This window comes from Aotus nancymaae, unplaced genomic scaffold (genome assembly GCF_030222135.1).
Source record: "Aotus nancymaae isolate 86718 unplaced genomic scaffold, 86718_ANA_hifiasm-v0.15.2.pri h1tg000015l_1, whole genome shotgun sequence".
In the NCBI taxonomy this organism is placed as follows: Eukaryota; Metazoa; Chordata; class Mammalia; order Primates; family Aotidae; genus Aotus; species Aotus nancymaae.
In genome coordinates, this window is record NW_026988427.1 from 11,448,805 (window position 1) to 11,472,304 (window position 23,500).

The following is a 23,500-nucleotide window of genomic DNA, read 5'->3' on the forward strand; positions in this document are numbered from 1 at the left end:
GCAGTGGAAATGTTTAGTAGGGCCAACTTTATGGTTACGTTTATGAATACTTTCTTACCACCCCAAAACTTTTAACCTGTAATTATGAGGAATAAACAAGTTGTGATCAGTCTGCAGGTTTTTCTGGTGAGAGTTGAAGAATTAAAAACCCAGACAGGCGTGGTGGCTCACGCCTATAATCCCCACCCTTTGGGAGGCTGAGATGGCAAGATCACTTGGGGCTGGGAGTTCTGGACCAGCCAGGCCAACATGGCAAAACCCTGTCTCTACTGAAAAATACAAAAGTTAGCTGGTGTAGTTATGTGCGCCTGTAATCCCAGCTACTCAGGAGGCTGTACCAAGCTGAGATCATGCCACTGCACTCCAGCCTGGGCAAGAGCAAAACTCCTGTCTCAAAAAACAAACAAACAAAAAAAAACCACAACAAAAAACCTCTTATTTTCCTCAAAGACCAAGTTGATAGAGACTGCTAGGCCAAGCTTAAGAAGTTTTCTGAATCATATTCAAGTCTTTAGAGGAATGAGGATTCATCTTTGTTCCTTTCTTATGCGTCACGGGTTGGACGTGAGGAGTCTGCTTTTCCTAAAAATTGACTGCAACCACCTTGAAATAATCAGTCCTTTCCCTCAAGAACGTTCCCCAGGTTGAAGGTAGGCCCTGATGATCTGCACCTGATAGGTAGTACACTGATAGGGTTTAGGTTCAGGGAAAATGCTGTGGTTTCTCATAAACATCCCACCTTACGCTACCCCAATCCGGAGAACTTAGCTCCCCTTCCCCCTCAAAGCCTTGTTTACTTAGTCCATACCTTGTGTCCAACTTGCTAGCGCAAACTTCATGCGTAAGCAATATAGATAGGATAAAGCCTTTTGCTTTTAAGAGAAAAAAAAACTTTCTAAAAGTCAGAAAAGCCAGTTCTTTTCTTTAATTTGTGAAGCTGCGCCACGAAGTTCTAGCGGGTGCCGATGGTCACCTGCCACACTCGCACCAGGTTGTCTGTGTAGCCAGCAAAGAGGGTCTGCAGGGGAGAAATGACAATGACAGGTCAGGGTGGCATCATAAACTCTACAGTCTCACTACATTAAGCACAAGTGGCTTTTTTGAAAGAGTCTTGCTCCATCGTCCAGACTCCAGTGCAGTGGCGAAGTCCTGGCTCAGGGCAGGCTTGAGGCCCTGCAATTCAAGTGATCCCCTCACCCCAGCTCGTATAGGCATGTGTCACCATGCTGGGGTGACTATAAGAAACTCCTCTCTTGGCTGGGCACAGTGGCTCATGCCTGTAATCTCAGCACTTTGGGAGGCCAAGGCGGGCAGATCACAAGGTCAAGAGATGAAGACCATCTTGGCCAACATGGTGAAGCCCCACCTCTACTAAAAAATACAGAAAGCAGCTGGGTGTGGTGGTACACGCCTGTAGGCCCGACTACTTAGGAAGCTGAGGCAGGAGAACCACTTGAACCCGGGAGATGGAGGTTGCAATGTGCTGGGATCATGCCACTGCACTCCAGCCTGGCAAGAAAGTGAGACTCTGTCTCAAAAAGAAAAAGAAAAAACCCTCTCTTTTTAACAGTCAGATTATGTAAGTGGTGCTTATGTATTCCTTGAGGAAGAAACAGCTGGTGATAAGGATCTAGACATTTGAAAACTGGTAAGATTAATCAAGGTATTAACTGAAAGCTGATAGCCACTGCCCTCCAGATCAATCTCCCCTCTGATGCAGAAACATACTCACTGGCATGGCAAATTAGGGCATTATGCTTATGCTGTCATTTCACTTAATGCCAGAGACACTGCTCTTGTGTCTGACAGACTAGATAACACTAACAGAATGAGGGAGAAAAGTCGTTGGCCAAGTTACCTGGGAGGACAGACCCACTTACCTGGCCGTCAGCAGACCAGGCCAGGGAGGTGCACTGGGGTGGTTCTGCCTTGCTGCTGGTGCTGATAACCTCCTGCTTCAGTTCGTCTACAATGATCTTCCCCTCTAAATCCTGGGGAACAGGGCAAAAGCACCCTTAACACTTTTACCAATCATGGACTCCCCTCTTAAAAGCTCCTTTATAACTCAAGATTTTCAAGTTCTAAAGGGATGATTTTGCCCCCTAGGGTACATGTTATCAATGCCTAGATGCATTTTTAGTTGCCCTTAGTGGAAGGGTGGTTTGCTACTGGCATCTAGTAGATGCTGGAAATGCTGTTAAACATCCTAAAATGGACAGCACAGCACTCCACAACAAGGAGTTATCCAGATGTCAATTGTGGATGTTGAGTAAGCTTAGCCGCCACATTGGAATCAGATGCTATATACAGTAACCAAAACATTGTCAGGGCTTAGAGAGTGTAGCCAGGTACTCAGTCAACTGTAATCCACACTTACCCAAATCTTGATGCTGGGGCCTGTGGCAGCACAGAGCCAGTAGCGGTTAGGGCTGAAGCATAGGGCGTTGATGATGTCCCCACCATCTAGGGTGTAAAGGTGCTTGCCTTCGTTGAGATCCCATAACATGGCCTGGCCATCCTGGGCAAACAGGTAGGTTAATCAGGACACCGCGACCTCTTCCAGATGTTAATCCTGCCCATCTCAAGATTCCATCAGAATCAGTTCTTACCTGTGTTCCATTAGCCCAGGTTTCTTGAAAGCTAATGATTCAAGTACCAATTTATTTCCATAAGCCTTTCTTTTAACACAAGACCTTACCAACTGTATCAGTAAAAACCCTCCCAATTTCCATAAACACTGTAATCACTTCTGAAAACTAGGATCTCGATCTCATCAATTGCTTCAAGAAACCAACTTCATAGAAAATAATCTTTTTTCAGCCGGGCACAGTGGCTCATGCCTGTAATCCCAGCACTTTGGGAGGCTGAGGCAGGAGAACTGCTTGAACCCAGGAGGTAGAGGTTGTGGTGAGCCAAGATCGCACCATTGCACTCCAGAATGGGCAAAAAGAGCAAAATTCCGTCTCTAAAAAACAACCCAACTTTTTCTTCTAGACAGTATGCCTTAACTGTCATTTGCTGAATAGTAATCTTTGGAAACATATTCTCAGATTGTCATCATCTCATTATCCTAAAACCATCTTGGCTAATGTTTGTCATTTTATGGTAGAGATGCTGGTTCAGTGCTCCTTCCGTGACACCGTCTTTCACTGAATAGGAGACTCCTAGCCCCCAAATACCTTGCCTCCAGAAGCACAGAGGGATCCATCTGGAGAGACAGTCACTGTGTTCAGATAGCCTGTGTGGCCAATGTGGTTGGTCTTCAGCTTGCAGTTAGCCAGGTTCCATACCTGCATAAATATGACATTGACAGGTGAACATCCTAGCTCTGGATCAGCTAGGGTCAGGCCCAAGAAAAAAGGGCTTGGCATTCCCGGATACAATAGCCATTTATCATTCAGTAACACATCCTGGCCACTTAAAGTTACATTATGACACATACCCAGTGCTGTGTCCGGACTTACAAGAGACATCAATTAGCTTCTTCAGATCATGTAACAAGAGAGAGTCAACTGAGGGAATCTGTAAAGCTTTACACAGGAGCTGGAGCCTATGACCACCTGGGAGCACACCCTGACTGGTAAAGCCCCTGCTCTGGCTCGAAGCTCACCTTGACCAGCTTGTCCCAGCCGCAGGAGACAATGATAGGGTTGCTGCTGTTGGGCGAGAAGCGGACACAAGACACCCACTCTGAGTGGCTCTCATCCTACAGTGGATGAAAAGGAAATAAGTGGAAACAGTCCGATCCTGTGAAATGCTAGACCTTCCAGTAGGATGATGGCTGACAGCACCTTTCAAAAACCCAGAGCGAGAACCTTTAAGCTCAACAGAATCCCTTTAGATTCTAGACAAGACAGTTTTTTTTTTTTTTAATTTAGAGATGGGGTCTGGGTGCAGTGGCTCAATGCCTGTAATCCCAGCACTTGGGGAGGCTGAGGTAGGTGGATCTCCTTAGGTCAGGAGTTCCAAACCCGCCTGGCCAACATGGTGAAACCCTCTCTACCAAAAATACGAGAATCAGCTGGGTGTGGTGGCAGGCACCTATAATCCCGGCTACTTGGGAGGCTGAGGCAGGGGATTGTTTGAACCCAGGAGATGGAGGCTGCAGTAAGCCAAGATTGTGCCATTGCACCCAGCCTGGGCAACAAGTGAAACTCCGCCTCAGAAGAACAACAAAAAACAAAAGTAGACACAAAATCCAGAGATGGGGGTCTCAGTATGTTGGCTAGGCTGCTCTCCTGTCCTCAAGCAAACCTCCCACCTTGGACTACCAAAGAGTCAGGATTACAGGAATGAGCCCAGCCCAGACAAGGGTGGGAGAGAACCTCAGACACGTGCTCTCTGACCGTGCCCTCACTTTACCTGGACAGTGTATTTGCACACACCCAGGGTATTCCATAGCTTGATGGTTTTATCTCGAGATCCAGAGACAATCTGCCGGTTGTCAGAGGAGAAGGCCACACTCAGCACATCCTTGGTATGGCCCACAAATCGCCTCGTGGTGGTGCCCCTGAGAAGGACGACTTTGTCATTCTCAGACTGAGCAAACATTCTCATTCAACAGTCAGACTGATTTCCTATCCTAGGCCTTGTCTCTATCTCATTGCATCATTCACACAACCCTGGACATGGCTCTGATCACAGCAAGCCCTTGACTGAGTATATGACAGAGAATCCCTTCAGAATTGCAGGACATGTCCTCACTCCCCCATAGGGATTGGCTGACAATGTCATCTGTCATCACCAGGACCCTCTAATTCCATCTGCCAATTAGCTGAGCTTTCAAGGCAAAACATGTTCAAACTGTTGTCTACTCAAGACTGTTGCACCTGGCAAAAACATTCAACCACGCTCCTCAGCAACACTGAGTAATGTGGGAGGGAGGCCAAACGTCTTCCGTAGGTGTGCCCTGCTTTCCAGTTCCCAAATGGACTGGCTCTCCCCTGGGAAACCAGCCAATTGCATCCACCTCATTTCTGCCCAGATTTTTCCCAATGCCCCGGAGCTAAGTGAGCAGCTACTTGCGTTGTGAGATCCCAGAGGCGCAGGGTTCCATCCCAGGAGCCTGAGAGGGCAAACTGGCCATCTGAGGAGATAACCACATCACTAACAAAGTGGGAGTGGCCTCGCAGAGCGCGCTGAGGGATTCCATAGTTGGTCTCATCCCTGGTCAGTTTCCACATGATGATGGTCTTGTCTAAAGGAGGTAAAACAGAAAAACCAGTGAGGAACCTGCAGCCCGTTTCTTAACACACTGGATAATTCACTAAGTGTCAAGGTCATCAGTGGGTTAACAACAACTAAGGACACTTACGGAGGAATGGGAACAGCAGGCCACAAGGCCAGTTACTAGGCCAGGACCGAGTGGCTCTATTCCAGACTAAAAACGCAGGTAGAGCTAAACTGTACCCTGATAACTTTGTTTTTGGATGTAGTTTCACTGTTGTTGCCCAGGCTGGAGTGCAACGGCATGATCTCAGGATCCCGGCTTACTGCAACGTCCGCCTCCCAGGCTGAATCAATTCTCCTGCCTCAGCTTCCCTCCTAGCTGGGATTACAGGCACCCGCCCCCACACCCCGCCAACTTTTTGTATTTTTAGTAGAGACAGGGTTTCACTATGTTGGCCAGGTTGGTCTCAAACTCCTGACCTCAGGCAATCCACCCACCTCAGCCTCCCAAAGTGCTGGGATTACAGGTGTGAGCCACCGCATCCCGCTTTTTTTTTTTCTGTGCCCAGGTTGGAGTGTAGTGATCTCGGCTCACCACAACCTCCACCTCCTGGGTTCAAGCGATTCTCCTGACTCAGCCTCCACAGCTAGGATCACAGGTGCCCGCCAGCATGCCCCGCTAATTTTTTTTTTTTTTTTTTTTTAAACTATAGACAGGGCTGGCCAGGCTAGTCTCGAATTCCTGACCTCAAGTGATCAACCCGCCTCGGCCTGTATCCTGAGAACTTAATCCAGGTGCCAGAAATTATAGACACCCTTTCCCGAGACGGGTCTTCTCTGCAACCGAATGCACAGCAAGTCTGTGGCCGTTCAGTAGCTGGGGGCCTCCTGTGCCCACCTCTGAGGGCCGACAGAAATGTAGAAATGAACGCTGGAAAAGCCACTTTAAGCGCCACAGGATTGGATGCTTTCACTGAAACCTGTTCCACTCAACAAATTTTACGATTAACAGGCAGGCATGATTCAAGGGTCAGACAGTTCTTAATAGCGTAGGAGCAAACGGAATGCCTAAGAAGCGTCTGAATGCCGTCAGGCACACAGGGATGGGGATGGGGAGAACCAGGGGAGAACGGGTAGGCCGAGACTTGAGCCACGAGGTCTTCTGGAGTCCACCCGTCTCCCCGAGAGCCTCGCGCCGGGCGGTAGCTCAGAAACAGCCTCTGGATTTCAGCACCGACACTCAGATGGCATGTTGGACTCATCACCGCCCCGCCCAGCCCGTAGCCCCCTGGCCATATTAGGAAAGGGAAGGCAGAAGATTTATTTTAAAAGTTCCCAACTCTCCAGCCCTCCTAGCAGCTACGAGCTGATACACGTCTAGGTCCTCATCTGCAAAGTGAGTCGCCCGGGCTGAGGCCTAGGCTCGGGTCCGCAACCCCCAACTCACACTGGGGCAGAAAAGTCTGCCAGTCCCCGCCAACTCGCGCGCCACTGGGCCGTCACGCGACACGCCGAATCCCCCAGCCCTGCCAGCTACCTTAGCCCGTACCTCGAGAGGCGGATAGGATCATGTCCGGGAACTGAGGAGTAGTAGCGATCTGTGTTACCCAGCCGTTGTGGCCCTTGAGGGTGCCACGAAGGGTCATCTGCTCAGTCATGGCGGCGGAGAGCGCGTGTGCCGCTGCACCGACGAGGATGGCACCGGATGGCTCAGAGAAACCAGCACCACAGCCACTCCCGCCGCCGCCTTGCAGTGAAAGAGAGCGAGCCGACCCCCGCCGGAACCGGAAATACCCGTCCGACCAAACAAAATGGCGAGCCCTTTGCTACGCCTCCGCTCAAGATGGCGGCGCCCCGTAGTGCAAAAGGCGAAGGGCAATTGCACGGCATCACAGTCCCCTCTTCCGTACAACATAATCTGGAAGCGCTGTACAAATACATTCTGAAACAAGCACACTTAAGTGTTTAAAACGGCTTCTCAAGTGTGCTGTAGAATGTGAAGGGAAAGAGGTTATGTGTACGGCGCATTCCCATGAGGACCGCCTGGCGGCTTCCCCGCCCCTGTGTGGCCTGCGCGAGCTCCGCCTCTTCCACTTGGTGCGGGGAGGGGGCGAGCTCACCCCGGGCGAGCTTAATTTTGAGTTCACTCTCGTGGGTAGCGATAGCGATTTAAAAAGTATAGTATTAAAGTTTTAAAAATTAACTAAATAAATTTTAAAACTGTGCTCCCGCAAGGGCTGTTCTCCCAAGAAGTTTTTGTTCTGATGCACACTGAATCCTAGTCCAGGCTGGACTAAGGTAGGAGAGGGTTACTCTGGATGAACTAAAAATTGGTCTGTTTGGGGCGGGCATGGTGGCTCATGCCCGTAATCTTTGCCACTTTGGGAGGACGAGGAGGGCGGATCACTTGAGGTCAGAAGTTCGTGACTAGCCTGGCTAACATGATGCAACCTCTTTACCAAATAAATAAATAAAAGAAAAAAAATTAGCCAGGCAGGGTAGCGTGTGCCTGTAATCCCAGCTACTTGGGAGGCTGAGGCAGGAGAACCCCTTGAACCTGGGAGGCAGAGGTTGCAGTCAGCCGCGATCGTGCCACTGCACTCCAGCCTGGGCATTTCATCTCAAATAAATATATACATATTAAAACAATAAAGTAAAAATTGGCCTGTGTGTTGCTAGAGTGCCAATCCGTTCCTGTCTAGGCCAAAACGCGGGAAGCTCTCGCAGAAATGGAAATGCCCAAAGGAGGACCTTAAGGTTCTGACTTCTGGGGATGCCTAGTGGAAAGCTCTCTCTGAGCCCAGCCACTGCACACAAAAGCCCAGGGGTCTTGGGGTCCAGGTGTGCCCTGAAAGATGTGCCCCAGACAGGGAAGCGGTGGAACATGGGTACCTAGCTGTCCTTCTGCCTTCCGCTTAACCGCAGGAATGTAAGTAAGTGACGCCTTCCATGCTCACACACCTCTGACTATAAGAGACAGTACTGGCAGCGTGTCTATTCAAGTAGTTTTAAACAGGGGCACAGATCAGGATGATAGCAGCCACCAACACCCATGCAAAATAAAGGGGGCATCATACGTAAGTATATACTCTTTGTGGTATCTATCAACTCTCATTTCTTATCTGTGAAATGAGATTGGAAATAACATTAGTATCTACATGACATGGTGGCGTGGAAAATAAAGCAGCAAATGTAAAGCGCCCGGAACCACGTCTGGCAGAGCAGATCCTGTGAAACCGAATGAGCACCTCCTGGGTACCAGCACTTGTTTTAGCTCTTGGGGACACAGCTGTGAACAAGACACAGGGGGATCCCTGGTTTGTTTTGCTTGCAGTTTACTTCCTATGGTATGTGAAGAGGGGAGATGACAACAGCAGACACGCGGGGACAGCCCTGTGGGTATATGAGAGAATAACGTTCCTGTAGGAGGGAAGTCACATGGGGCAAAAATGTTTCCATCAGAGGGAAGAGTTAGCGCCAACGTACTGAGCTGCAGTGTGGAGGGGCTGAGGACACAGCAGTGAAATGGAGGGCGCAGTTAACCTAGGGCCTTGAAGGCCTGGAGAAGAACCTTGGCAATGTCGGCTAACAAGCCTGCGGAAGGGCAGGAGACAGGGATGGTGGCAGGGCCGCCGTAGGCCACAGACATCCAGGTGTGCAGAGAAGGCCAGGATCCCTCCCTGAAACGGCTTGCTCGCCTGGTCCCTGGCAGATTCCCCTGCCTTCTGCCCAGTCTTCCTTGGATGTCGCGGGACGCTGTCCTGGCTGTGCTCCTCCGCATTCTGTGGACCATCCTAAGGGTTCCAGGTTTGTACATCACCTGCCTCCCCGGCACCCCCAGCTGACTGTTCTTTTGCTTTTCCAATACGGGACTAAATCCCGACCCAGGTGTTTTGTTTCCGTGGTGGTCATGGAAGACGCCTACCTTCACCCACCCGCTAAACAGCCTGCTGTCCCCGACTCGGGTCACACCAGCGCCTCCCTGAGCTCTCGGGCACAAATAGATGAACTACCTCACCCGCCGCCCGCTGTGGACTGAGATTCGCCGTGCGAGGGGTTCCCGGGTTGGGGACCTAAAACGCCGAGGAGTTCCACTTTGCCCTCGAGAACAGGCAGTTCCTCCGTTCCCGGCCGCCATCAGCGCTATATCACACTGTTACATTTTTTTCTTTTCGAGAAACCTTATTCTTTTTTTTTTTATTTTTTTGGAGACGAAGTCTTGCACGTCCCCCAGGCTGGAGTGCAGTGGCGCGATCTCGGCTCACCGCAACCTCCTCCTCCCGGATTCAAGCAATTCTCCAGCCTCAGCCTCCCGGGCAGCTGGGACTACAGGCGCGCGCCACCACGCCCGGTTAGTTTTTTTGTATTTTTAGTGGAGACGGGGTTTCACCGTGTCGGTCAGAATGGTCTTTGTCTCCTGGCCTCGAGATCCACCCGCCTGGGCCTCACGAAGTGCCGGGACCACAGGCGTGAGCCTGTGAAGGTTCCTCAGAAGTCCGGGTCTAACACGAACCTCCCTCCGGGTCCCCCGCGGAGGCCCAAGAAGAGGACTCTCCCACGCCGCGGGTTCCGAAAGCAGGAGGTCGCCATGGCCTGCCCAGCCGGCCGCGCCCCGTTCTCTTTCCCGCCCGGCCCGGGGCCTCCCTCTTTCCCCGCAGACCTGGGCAGTGCTCCGGCCTCTACCCGCCCCTTCCCTTGCCCTGAAAACAGGCGATTCCGGCAGCGCCCCTGCTATGGGGCTTTGGGGGCACCTGGGGCTTTGCCTTGGAGCCGCGTGGACCCCGATGGCGATGGCAGCCCCGGGAGAGGGAGGGCGGACCGTGTGGAGGACTTTCCGGCGACCGGACCCTGCAGGGCTCGGCTTTCCCTTCGGAGTTTCCCTCCACCCGCTACCGCCCCCCGGGGATACCCGCGGGCTACGGGGTCACTGAAGGTCAGCCCTGAGCGGAAGGAGAAGACAGTGGCCTCGACCCTGCGGCCCGAGGTGGAGCGGCCGCCTCTCCCGTCGGGCACCAGCTGCAGCCGTGCCCCGTCTGCGCCCGCTGTTCTCGGCAGAGGCACGCGCCGTGGGCTGCAGCCGGCGGCTCCCGCTTCTCCAGGAGGGACCGCTGGGTTGGCTCTGGGTCGGCAAAGGGGGCCCGGCCCCTTCCGGCGAGGATGACGTCCTGCCGCCGCTGTAGGAGGCTGAGTCAGCCACGCGCTTCCCACCCGAAGTCTACACGCGCCTGCGCCCGCCGGGCTTGCCGGCCTCCTCCTCCTCCTCCGGGAGGCCTCTCCTCCAGCCTCACGGGGGTGGGAAGCCTGCTGGAGGCTCTCACCTGCCTTTTGGGGAAGCCCCCGAGGCCAGCCCACGCCCTGTTGGCAGGACCCTTCCTGAGTCCACCGTTCCCCTGGGTCTCGCCACTTCTCCAGGCCCCCAGGCTGCCTCCCGTCTACCGTGTCAGGGCCCAGGGGCAGCACTTGCATTCGACACAAAGTGAGAGTCCCAAGGAGAAACTGGAGAGACGCTTCTATGAAAGCCCGTCTCACCATTCTTTTTCTGGGAGGAGTCCACGGGACCTGTACACTTGGAACGAGCCCTTCAGGCTTCCCTGCCAGCGGCCCTTTTCTCCAGGAGCAGCGGCATCCATCCCCTCCTGCCAGCATTCCAGACCCTGGAGGGCTTGTGGGGTGGCAGGTTTTCCCTTGAATGCTGAGGTGAGGCTGAAGGAAAGGTGAGTGGCCAGGACCAGGGGGCCTGCTGACTGCCAGCTAAAACTCCGGGCAGGAGGCTTTCCCATGTACTTTAAGTTGATAGCCAAAATCTTTACCGTCTCCTTGCAGAATCAGTGTGGCTGCCTCTGGCGTGTCCCATACTCTGTGTTTTGTGGCCATACAGGCCCTCCCCCCATCCTCCAAACTCATTCTTTCCCACGCAGAACACACATTGTTCTGCCTGGAAGGCCCATCACATCCCTCCCCAACCCTCTTGGTTGAATCTAAGCTTCCTTGGGGGTGTCAGCTTAGGTTGCCAGCTCAGGGAAGCCTCTGGGACCCCCAGGTCTAGGTCACGTTTGTTTCATGCTTTCACAGTGGTGTACTGTGTACTGGTCCTTCTTATCCCTCAGGTTTCTCGGTGCCCTGAGGACAGGGACTGCTCTGTTTCTGCTCAGTGTTGCATTCTCATCACCCAGTAGAGGGTTTGGCCTGTGGAAGATTCTGATTTTGGGGGCCAGCCTCATGGGTTGAAAAGTAAGGTCAAGCAGTTAAAGGAAGGGTGTTCCAGGCAGTATAGGTGCAGAGGTTAGGGAGGGATAGCTTTGAGAGGTACCCTCAGGAGGGAGTGAAACCCCTGAGGCGCAAGGAGCCCCAGTCAGGATGGCACTTGGTGCTAAGGGGCCTGGATTTTGTCCTGAAGCCTAGAGTAGTCTCTGTAAGAGTTTGATCTCAGCACTGTCCTGCCTAGACTACTTTTTTTAGAACAAATTATTATTGCTACCTGCTAAAAGCATTTACTGTCAGGGTGGAGGCTAGGTTGGAGGAGTAAAACTAGAAACAAGAGTTAAGAAGCTACCGCAGTAATCAAAACAGATGAGTCGAGCCAAAGGCCGAGGTGCTGTACAAGAGGGTCCTATGAAGTGGCGCTAAAAAAGGGACTGAGTACTTACCAGAGACCTTATGATTAAGGGGTGGAACCTCTTCCAGTCCTCTCTCATCCCTACACTACTTCCTTCACTCCAGTGTCTAGAATTGGGCTCTGTATATAGGAGCTATTTGGCTGAGTACAGCTCACATCTGTAATCCCAGCACTTTCGAAGGCTGAGATGGGAGGATCGCTTGAGCTAAGGTGTTCCAAGACTAACTAACACAGAGAGACCCTATCTCTAAATTTTTTTAAAAACATTAACCGGGCATGGTGTTGCACACTTGTAGTCCCAGCTACTTAGGAGGCTGAGACAGGAGGATTGCTTGAGCCCTGAAGTTGGAGGCTGCAGTGAGCCATGATCACATCACTAAACTCCAGCCTGGGTGACAGGGCAAGATCCTGTCTCAAAAAAACGAAAAAAAAAATACTCACAAAAAGTTTGGAGACCAGGAAACAGGAGTACAAGTATAGGTTGCTGTTCTACTCCTAGTGAGGGGGGCTGTGAAATTAAATAAGTTCCTGGAACAAATCTGACAAAGAGATTAGTGATATCTTCATTTTGTTTTGGTTTTTGAGACAGGATCTCACTCTGTTGCCCAGGCTGGAGGGTAGTGGTGCTATCTTGGCTCACAGCAACCTCTGCCTCCTGGGTTCAGGTAATTCTCCCACCTGTCTCCTGTGTAGCTGAGACTACAGGCATGTGCCACCATGCCTGGCTAATTTTTGTCTTTTTTGGTAGAGACAGGGTTTCACCATGTTGCCCAGCCTGGTCATTAGCTTTAAAAAAAAATGTGATTTGGACAGATCCAAGATGGCCAATTAGGAGCAGCTCAGGATTGCCGCTCCCAGCGAAAGCGCAGAGGGTGAGTGGATGCCGCATTTCCAGATGGATTTTTATTGCCCACAGACCAGGAGATTCCCAGGCAGAAGAGCCCCACAGGTTGCCAATGCAGCTGTTTTGGCTGGCACAGCTGTTTCAGCTGCATAGCTGTTTTGGCCAGTGCCTCAGTGTGGCGATTCTCCGTACAAAATACACAGGTCCGGGAGCCATTTTAGCTGGTGATTGGAGCTCCTGGCAGACAGAGTCTCCCATTCATCTGATTAAAAAGGGGACTGAAACGGGGAGCTAGGCCAGGAGATTCCCAGGCAAAAAAGCGCCACGACTCTCAGCGCGGCTGTTTAGCCAGTGCAGTGGGTCGCCACATGGGAAATCACACAGATTCCAGCACCTTTTCAACAGGCAACTGGAACACCCGGGAGATATTCGACCGTTCAACTAAAAAAAAAAAAAAAGGCTCTGAGGCAGGGAGCCAGGTGATCAGGCTTGGCTGGTCCCACCCCCACAAAAAAACAGCAATCTGAAACACTCTGGATTGAGAGTTTCACAGCAAGCACAGCTGAACCTGGGACGGTCCAGTTTTGTGGGGGAGAGGCGTCCGCCATTACTGAGGCAGTCCACCACTACGGGGGTAGTTTGCCATTGCCGAGGCAGCCCGCCATTACAGAGAGAGTCTACCATTATAGAGGTGGGCTGCCATTGCTGAGGCAGTTCTAACTATACCCATATAAACAGGACTGCAGGGAAGTTCACACGGCGACCGGGCAGAGCCCACAGCAGCTCAGCAAAGCCTCTGCAGGCAGACAGTGACTAGGCTGCCACCTCACTGGGTAGGGCAGCCCTGGAAAAAGGCAGCAGCACAACAGAAACTCATAAATACAGCCCTAACTCCCCGGGACAGAGCACCTGGGAAAAAAAGGGGGGTTTATGAGTTCTGCTGCAGCAGACTTAAACGTACCTGCCCAGCAGCTCTGAATGAACAATGGAGCTCACAGCTCAGCAGTTGAGCTCCTATAAAAGACAGACTGTCTCCTCAAGCAGCTCCCTGACCCCCGTATATCCAAAGAGTCATCTCATAAAAGAGAGCTCAGACTGACATCAGGTGGGTATCCTTCAGGGACAAAGATGGCAGAAGAAGAAACTAGCAGCAATCCTTACTGTTCTGCAGCTGCTGCAGGCGATCCCCAGGCAAGCAAGGCCTGGAGTGGACCTCAGCAGTCCTACAGCAGAGGGGCCTGACTGGTAGAAGGAAAACTAAGAAACAGAAAGAAATAACTTCATCATCAACAAACTGGATGTCCACTCAGAGACCCAATCTCAAAATCAACAACTACAAAGACGACAGGTGGATAAATAAACAAAGATGGGAAGAAACCAGCACAAAAAGGATGAAAACACCCGAAACCAGGACACCTCTCCTCCTACAAGGGATCACAACTCCTCACCAGCAAGGGAACAAGGCTGGATGGAGAATGAGTGTGATGAACTGACAGAATCAGGCTTCACAAGGTGGGTAATAAGAAACTTCTGTGAGCTAAAAGAACATGTTCTAACCCAACGCAAAGAAACTAAGAGCACTGAAAAAAGATTTGACGAAATGCTAATGAGAATAAACAACTTAGAGACGAATATAAGTGAATTGGAGCTGAAAAACACAACACGAGAACTTCACGAAGCATGCACAAGTTTCAACAGCCAAACTGACCAAGCAGAAGAAAGGATATCAGAGGTCGAAGATCAACTCAATGAAATAAAACAAGATGGCAAGATTAGAGAAAAAAGGGTAAAAAGGAATGAACAAAGTCTCCAAGAAATATGGGACTATGTGAAAAGACCTAATTTATGTTTAATAGGTGTACCTGAATGTGATGGAGAGAATGAAACCAAGCTGGAAACTACTCTTCAGGATATTATCCAGGAAAACGTCCCCAACCTAGCAAGGCAGGCCAATATTCAAGTCCAGGAAATACAGAGAATACCACAAAGATATTCCTCTAGAAGAGCAACCCCAAGGCACATAATCGTCAGATTCACCAGGGTTGAAATGAAGGAGAAAATGCTAAGGGCGGCCAGAGAGAAAGGTCGGGTTACCCACAAAGGGAAGCCCATCAGACTCACAGCAGATCTCTCAGCAGAAACTCTACAAGCCAGAAGAGAGTGGGGACCGATATTCAACATCCTTAAAGAAAAGAACTTTCAACCCAGAATTTCATATCCAGCCAAACTAAGCTTCATAAGTGAAGGAAAAATAAAATCCTTTGTTAACAAGCAAGTACTCAGAGATTTCATCACCACCAGACCTGCTTTACAAGAGCTCCTGAAAGAGGCACTACACATAGAAAAGAACAACCAGTACCAGCCACTCCAAAAACACACGAAATGGTAAAGAGCATCAACACAATGAAGAATCTGCATCAACCAATGGACAAAACATCCGGCTAGCATCAAAATGGCAGGATCAAATTCATACATAACAATATTAACCCTAAACATAAATGGACTAAATGCCCCAATCAAAAGACACAGACTGGCAAATTGGATAAAAAGCCAAACCCCATCAGTGTGCTGTATCCAGGAAACCCATCTCACATGCAAGGATACACAAAGGCTCAAAATAAAGGGATGGAGGAAGATTTACCAAGCAAACGGAGAGCAAAAAAAAGCAGGAGTTGCAATTCTCATCTCTGATAAAATAGACTTTAAAGCAACAAAGATCAAAAGAGACAAGGATATTACATAATGGTAAAAGGATCAATGGAACAAGAAGAGCTAATGATCCTAAATATATACACACCTAATACAGGAGCACCCAGATACATAAGGCAAGTTCTTAATGACTTACAAAGAGACTTAGACTCCCACACAATAATAGTGGGAGACTTCAACACACCATTGTCAATATTAGATCAACGAGACAGAAAATTAACAAGGATATCCAGGACTTGAACTCAGACCTGGAACAAGCAAACCTAATAGACATTTATAGAACTCTCCACCCCAAATCCACAGAATATACGTTCTTCTCAGCACCACATCATACCTACTCTAAAATTGACCACATAATTGGAAGTAAATCACTCCTCAGCAAATGCAAAAGAACGGAAACCATAACAAACAGTCTCTCAGACCACAGTGCAATCAAGTTAGAACTCAGAATTCAGAAACCAACCCAGAACCGCACAGCTTCATGGAAACTGAACAACTTTCTCTTGAATGTTGACTGGATAAACAATGAAATGAAGGCAGAAATAAAGATGTTCTTCGAAACCAACGAGAACAAAGACACCACATACCAGAATCTCTGGGACACATTTAAAGCAGTCTCCAGAGGAAAATATATAGCAATAAGTGCCCACATGAGAAGAAAGGAGAGATCTAAAATTGACACCCTATCATCAAAATTGAAAGAGCTAGAGGAGCAAGATCAAAAAAAACTCAAAACCTAGCAGAAGACAAGAAATAACTAAGATCAAAGCAGAACTGAAGGAGATAGAGATACGAAAAACCCTTCAAAACATCAATAAATCCAGGAGCTGGTTTTTCAAAATGATCAACAAAATAGACAGACCACTAGCCAGATTAATAAAAAAGAAAAGAGAGAATAATCAAATAGATGCAATAAAAAATGATAAAGGGGATATCACCACAGATTCCACAGAAATTCAAACCATCATCAGAGATTATTACAAAAAACTCTATGCACATAAACTAGAAAACCTGGAAGAAATGGATAAATTCCTGGACAGTTGCCTCCTCCCATGCCTAAACCAGGAAGAAGCCGAAACCCTGAATAGACCAATAGCAAGGTCTGAAGTCGAGGCAGCAATTAAGAGCCTACCACCCAAAAAAAGCCCAGGTCCAGATGGGTTCACAGCCGAATTCTACCAGACATACAAAGAGGAACTTTGTATGTCTGGTAGAAAGGTACCATTCCTTCTGAAAATATTCCAAATAATCCAAAAAGAGGGAATCCTTCCCAAATCATTTTATGAGACCAACATCATCCTGATACCAAAACCTGGCAGAGACTCAACAAGAAAAGAAAACTACAGGCCAATATCCATGATGAACATAGATGCAAAAATCTTCAATAAAATACTGGCAAGCCGATTACAACAGCACATCAAAAAGCTTATCCACTATGATCAAGTAGGATTCATCCCAGGGATGCAAGACTGGTTCAGTATACGCAAGTCTATAAATGTAATTCACCACATAAACAGAACCAAAGACAAAAACCACATGATTATCTCAATTGATGCAGAGAAGGCCTTCGACAAAATTCAACAGCCCTTTATGCTAAAAACCCTCAATAAACTAGGTATTGACAGAATGTGTCTCAAAATAATAAAAGCTATTTATGACAGACCAACAGCCAATATCATACTGAATGGGCAAAAACTGGCAGCATTCCCTTTGAAATCTGGCACTAGACAAGGATGCCCTCTCTCACCACTCCTATTCAATATAGTACTGGAAGTTCTAGCCAGAGCAATCAGGCAAGAATAAGAAATAAAGGGTATTCAACTAGGAAAGGAGGAAGTCAAATTGTCTCTATTTGCAGACGACATGATTGTATATCTAGAAGACCCTATCATCTCAGCCCAAAATCTCCTGAAACTGATAAGCAACTTCAGCAAAGTCTCAGGATACAAAATCAATGTGCAAAAATCACAAGCATTCCTATACACCAATAACAGACTTAAAGAGAGCCACATCAAGAACGAACTGCCATTCACAATTGCTACAAAGAAAATAAAATACCTAGGAATACAACTAACAGGGAACGTAAAGGACCTCTTCAAGGAGAACTACAAACCACTGCTCAACGAAATAAGAGAGGACACAAACAGATGGAGAAACATTCCATGTTCATGGTTAGGAAGAATCACTATCGTGAAAATGGCCATACTGCCCAAAGTAATTTACAGATTCAACGCTATCCCCATCAAGCTACCAATGACCTTCTTCACAGAATTGTAAAAAACCACCTTAAACTTCATATGGAACCAAAAGAGAGCCTGCATAGCCAAGTCAATTCTAAGCAAAAAGAAGAAAGCGGAAGGCATCACACTACTGGACTTCAAACTATGCTGCAGTAATCAAAACAGCATGGTACTGGTACCAAAACAGACCAATGGAACAGAACAGAGGCATCGGAGGCAACACAATATATCTACAACCATCCGATCTTTGACAAACCTGACAAAAACAAGCAATGGGGAAAGGATTCCCTGTTTAATAAGTGATGTTGGGAAAACTGGCTAGCCATGTGCAGAAAGCAGTAACTGGACCCCTTCCTGACACCTTACACTAAAATTAACTCCAGATGGATTAAAGACTTAAACATAAGACCTAACACCATAAAAATCCTAGAAGAAAACCTAGGCAAAAGCATTCAGGACATAGGTGTAGGCAAGGACTTCATGACCAAAACAACAAAAGCATTGGCAACAAAAGCCAAAATAGACAAATGGGACCTAATCAAACTCCACAGCTTCTGCACGGCAAAAGAAACAGTCATTAGAGTGAATCGGCAACCAACAGAATGGGAAAAAATTTTTGCAGCTTACCCATCTGACAAAGGGCTGATATCCAGAATTTACAACGAACTAAAACAGATTTACAAGAGAAAAACAAACAAGCCCATTCAAAAGTGGGCGAGGGATACAAACAGATACTTTACAAAAGAAGACATACATGAGGCCAACAAACATATGAAAAAATGCTCATCATCACTGGTCATTAGAGAAATGCAAATCAAAACTACATTGAGATACCATCTCATGTCAGTTAGAATGGCGATCATTAAAAAATCTGGAGACAACAGATGCTGGAGAGGATGTGGAGAAATAGGAACACTTTTACACTGTTGGTGGGAGTGCAAATTAGTTCAACCATTGTGGAAGACAGTGTGGCGATTCCTCAAGGACCTAGAAATAGAAATTCCATTTGACCCAGCAATCCCATTACTGGGTATATATCCAAAGGATTGCAAATCGTTCTACTATAAGGACACATGCACACAAATGTTCATTGCAGCACAGTTTACAATAGCGAAGACCTGGAACCAACCCAAATGCCCATCGATGATAAACTGGACAGGGAAAATATGGCACATATACACCATGGAATATTATGCAGCCATAAAAAACGATGAGTTCGCATCCTTTGTAGGGACATGGATGAACCTGGAAACCATTATTCTCAGCAAACTGACAGAAGAACACAAAATCAAATACCGCATGTTCTCACTCATAGGCGGGTGTTGAACAATGAGAACACATGGACACAGGGAGGGGAGCACTATACACTGGGGTCTGTTGGGGGGAAATAGGGGAGGGACAGCGGGGGATGGGGAGTTGGGGAGAGAGAGCATGGGGAGAAATGCCACATATAGGTGAAGGGGAGGAAGGCAGCAAATCACATTGCCGTGTGTACCTATGCAACAATCTTGCATGTTCTTCACATGTACCCCAAAACCTAAAACGCAATTAAAAAAAAAAAAGATTTGTTAGCTGTAGTGAAAGATACAACATAAAGTCCTAAGAAACCAAAGTAATCTTACTGAAATTTGTTTTTTGTTTTTTACTTTGTTTAACTTGTTTATCGTTCATTGAGGATCCAGAGTTGCCGATTTGGACTGCATTTAAGTGTGTGCATGTGTGGGAAGAGATGTTCACATTAGAGTGAAATTCATACAACTTTTATAGATGTAACCCAACCGGCTGCTTACAGTACTTTTATATTAGAATCAGTAAACTGTATGCGATTATTTTTAGTTCATGTCTTATTTTCCAAAGGTATTCAAAATATGAGCATCCGTATTCAAGCTTTATGTTTTGTTTACTCCCATTTTGAGATAAGTTAGAAAAGAAAGTACCAAATATCCTATGTATGTGCAGATAAACTTCTGCTTTGAATTAAGAAACATGCGTACATACTAGGACTTGCAATAAATGTCTGTACACTTTTATGTCAGTATTTTACAAAGTGTTGTCACTGGAATACCTGTTAAAAACACAAATCCGTACTCGCTTCGGCAGCACGTATACTAAAATTGGAACGATACAGAGAAGATTAGCATGGCCCCTGCACAAGGATGACACGCAAAGTCGTGAAGCGTTCCATATTTAAAAATAAATAAATAAATAAATAAATACAAATACAAATCCTTGGCCCTTTGTCGGTCCTGCTGAGTTAGATTCTTTGGCAGTAGAGGCAGTGTTACCTTCATTTTATGTCGATCTCCTAGGCAGGTCTGTGATTATTAAAGTTAGAGAAGCACTGCTAATCCTACCTCAGAATTAAATCTGATTATTAGAAAACTATATGCTGAGACCTCATTAATTTCCTAGAGAATAGCCTTCATGGCACAATAATTTACTATTTTTTGTTTAGTTTTTTTAAATCAAAAATCAGTATTAGAAATGACAACATGTAAAGTCAATATGGACTTTTAAGAAACGATCATCAAACAACTGTTCGTCGCATTGTTCAGAGACCATCTTCATGGGCCTTTTCGTGACATGGCAGCTGGCCACTGTAGTGGCTATTGGAGTAGGTTTCAGTTTTTGGCTTATATGCATAATGCTGCTTTGAATATTTCTTTACAAAGACTTTGTAAGTACACTATGTGTTTCTATGCAGGAATAGTACAAGTCCTGCGTCATGTGGCATGCAGACATTCACATTTGGTAAGATACTCTGAGATTTCCAAAAGTGTTTGCATAAATGTATATTTTTGTAAGCAATACTCCAGTTGCTCTGTCCTTGAAAACATTAGATTTTGTGTGTGTATTCTTCATTTTAGCCATTCTGGGGGTGTGTGTATAACATTATCTCACTGTGATTTTAATTTGTACTCTCCTAAAAATAATGACATCTATTTCATTTTCCTGTGTTTATTGTCATTTGGATTTTCTCTTTTGTGAAATTCTTATTCCAGTAATGTGACTATTTTTTAATATAGATATTCTGCTTTTCATTATTTGTCTGTAGAATTTCTTTCTACATTCTGAATATTGTTTTTTTAAAGATATATGTATTACAAATATTTTCTCCCACACTGTGACATACAGTTACACTCTGTCAGTAACGTCTTTCAGTGAAGAGGGCCTCAATTTTAATATTGTTGACTGTATCAATTTTTATCTTTATGTTTAACCTCTTTGAGCCCTATTGAGTATCCTTTGCCCACTCAAGGCCAAGAATATATTCACTTTTTTTTCTAAAACCTTTATTGTCTTATCTTTCACATTTAAATCTAGTATCTAGTTAGCAATTAAGATAAAGGATAATATGCCTTTCCCAGGAGGATTTATAACAGTAATTCAAACATGATTTTGCAACTGAAAACTAATCAGTGTTGTGCACCATATTATTAGAGAAAAAAAGGGCAAAACTATATGATCATATTAATAGGTGCAAACAAGTATGTGATAAAATTCAACTTTTTATAGTAAAACACACCCGAACATATACACGCTTTTTTTTTTTAAGCAAATGAGGAAATGAGAACTTCTTAAATCTGATTTCTTAAACACAATCTATAAGTGTACATCCAGAAAACATCACACTTGGTGATGAAATGCTGAAAGCATCCCCTGAGATCAGGAGAACAAGCCAAGCATGCCGCTATCACCCCGTCTTTGCAGTATTGCTCCGGAGACCCTATCCTCTAGTGCAATCGGTTAGACCCTATCCTCTAGTGCAAGCGGTTAAGAGAAAGACTTCCTGGAAATAAAGATGCAAAACTGCTATGATTCCTAGATGACATGGTTATCTAGGGAATCTAAAAGAAGCTACACACTATTAGAACCAATAAGTAACTTTAGCAAGGTCACTGGGTACTATATCAATAAATAGAGTAATTGCATCTCTATATGAGAAATAAGCAATAAAATGAATTTTTAAAATACATCATTTACAATCATATTAGAGACCTACGAAATACAAAAAACTAATTAGATGCAAGATATATAATGCATCTAATTAAAACCTCAAAATGTTGAGAAAAACTCAAGACGACATAAAGAAATGGAGGCATATACCTTGCCATAATTGGGAATGATGTAGAGTTCTAACTCACTCATAATTAAGATCCCTACAGCATTTTGAATCCATAAGTTGACTCTAAAATATTTAAAAAGAAAAGATCCAAGAAGAGCCAAGAAATCTTGAAGAATAAGAACAGAGCTGGTGAACTTTCAATGCTAGATAATGCTAGAATAATTGAGAAAATGTTAATGGTTCAAACATGAATAAATAGAACACTGAAACATAAAAAGTTCAGAAAATGACCTACTGATATAGATCAATTGACTTATGGCAGAGAGAACCCTGCAGTGCAGTGGGTAAATGAAAAGTGGATATATTCTTTTTCTTTTTTTTTTTCTTGAGACCTGGTTTCACTCTGTCTCCCAGACTGGAGTGCAGTGGCACGATCCCAGCTCACTGCAACCTCCACCTCCTGGGTTCAAGCAATTCCTCTGCCTCAGCCTCCTGAGTAGCTGGGATTACAGGCGTGTGCCACCATGCCCGGCTAATTTTTGTGTTTTTAGTAGAGACGAGGTCTCAACATGTTGGCCAGGCTGGTTTCGAATTCCTGGCCTCAAGTGATCCTCCCACCTCAGCCTCCCAAAGTGCTGGGGTTACAGGTGTGAGCTACTATGCCGGGCCTGAAGTGGATATATTCTATAAATGGTGCTGGGTTCATTGAATATTCATAAAGAAAAAATATTAATCTTGATTCCTACCTCTTCCCACATACAAGTCAAAACATTATAAATTTAACTGTACAAAGATGTGACTTTTCTAAAAAAATTTAGTATTCTTTTTATTTTAGAGAACTATATTTTTATGTGCTATTTGTTTTTGTTTTGATGTCTAGAAACTCACAGCTAAAGCATGCCTGATCACAGTAATTTTCTTTAATCTAAGGTTTTGGCATAACTCTCTGGTCCTTTTTACTGCATGACAATTCTTCCATCCTTGCTTTAATGACTCTGTGGGTCTCTTTCGTGTGTGTGTGAGTTGTGTTAAATCTTTTTTTAATAGACAAGGTATAAATAATGAATAAATCAATCAAGGAAGCAAATTAAACTTCTTTCGAAATTTTGAAGCCTGATCGAATTGACAAAAAGAATTATAGCTCATGTGGTAATCCTAGGTATTATACTTTGATAAAATTGTAACTGTCTAATATCATGGTGCCAGTACATGTTATGCATACAAGCATTATATGGATTGTTATTTGTTAACATATGTGTCAGTATTAAAAATAAGTATCATTTACATAGAGTATCTGCTTTTCTTTTTTTTTGAGATGGAGTCTCGCTCTGTCACCAGACTGGAGTGCAGTGATGTGCTCTCAGCTCACTGTAACCTCCGCCTCCAGGGCCTCCAGGGTTCAAGTGATTCTCTGCGTCAGCCTCCAAGTAGCTGAGATTACAGGTGCCTGCCATCACACTGGGCTAATTTTTGTATTTTTAGTAGAGACAGGGTTTCACTATGTTGGCCAGGCTGGTCTCAAACTCCTGACTTCAGGCCATCCACTTGCCTCGGCCTCCCAAAGTGCTGGGAGTGAGCCACCACGCCCAGCCCACTTTTTATACACTGTCTGTGACACATACTTGGACAAAAACATATATATAGATAGATCATTTGTTTCTCTTTAGGAAAAATTGCCCGAATATTGAAATAACTTTCTCATAAGGTTGCAGTAAGCTGAGATCGTGCCATTCACTGCACTGCAGTATGTGGAAGAAAAAGAATAACTGTTTGGAAGGCAGGAAGTGTAGCAACTGAGAAGTGTTTCAAATCCTGTCAGTGATTAAGAACACGGCATTTAAAGTTATTACACCTGC

General features: G+C 46.1%; 1 protein-coding gene and 3 non-coding genes across 4 annotated transcripts; 1 reads left to right on the forward strand and 3 right to left on the reverse strand.

Annotated features, from left to right (window-relative positions):
- Positions 1 to 910: 910 nt before the first annotated feature.
- Positions 911 to 6,937, reverse strand: RACK1 (receptor for activated C kinase 1). Its single transcript, XM_012451538.2, has 8 exons — positions 6,719 to 6,937; positions 5,026 to 5,197; positions 4,363 to 4,510; positions 3,611 to 3,706; positions 3,180 to 3,290; positions 2,378 to 2,518; positions 1,881 to 1,991; positions 911 to 1,018 (listed from the first exon to the last, which is right to left on the reverse strand). Exons 1-8 carry the CDS (start codon positions 6,825 to 6,827, stop codon positions 953 to 955), a joined length of 954 nt encoding a protein of 317 aa, XP_012306961.1. The 5' UTR covers positions 6,828 to 6,937; the 3' UTR covers positions 911 to 952.
- Positions 4,673 to 4,751, reverse strand: LOC135275204 (small nucleolar RNA SNORD96 family). The gene has a single exon (XR_010342901.1). It is a non-coding gene; the product is annotated as a small nucleolar RNA SNORD96 family (small nucleolar RNA).
- Positions 6,373 to 6,440, reverse strand: LOC135275206 (small nucleolar RNA SNORD95). Its single transcript, XR_010342903.1, has one exon. It is a non-coding gene; the product is annotated as a small nucleolar RNA SNORD95 (small nucleolar RNA).
- Positions 6,938 to 19,662: 12,725 nt separating the features above from the next.
- LOC135275196 (U6 spliceosomal RNA) lies at positions 19,663 to 19,769 on the forward strand. The gene has a single exon (XR_010342894.1). It is a non-coding gene; the product is annotated as a U6 spliceosomal RNA (small nuclear RNA).
- The last annotated feature ends 3,731 nt before the right edge of the window (positions 19,770 to 23,500 follow it).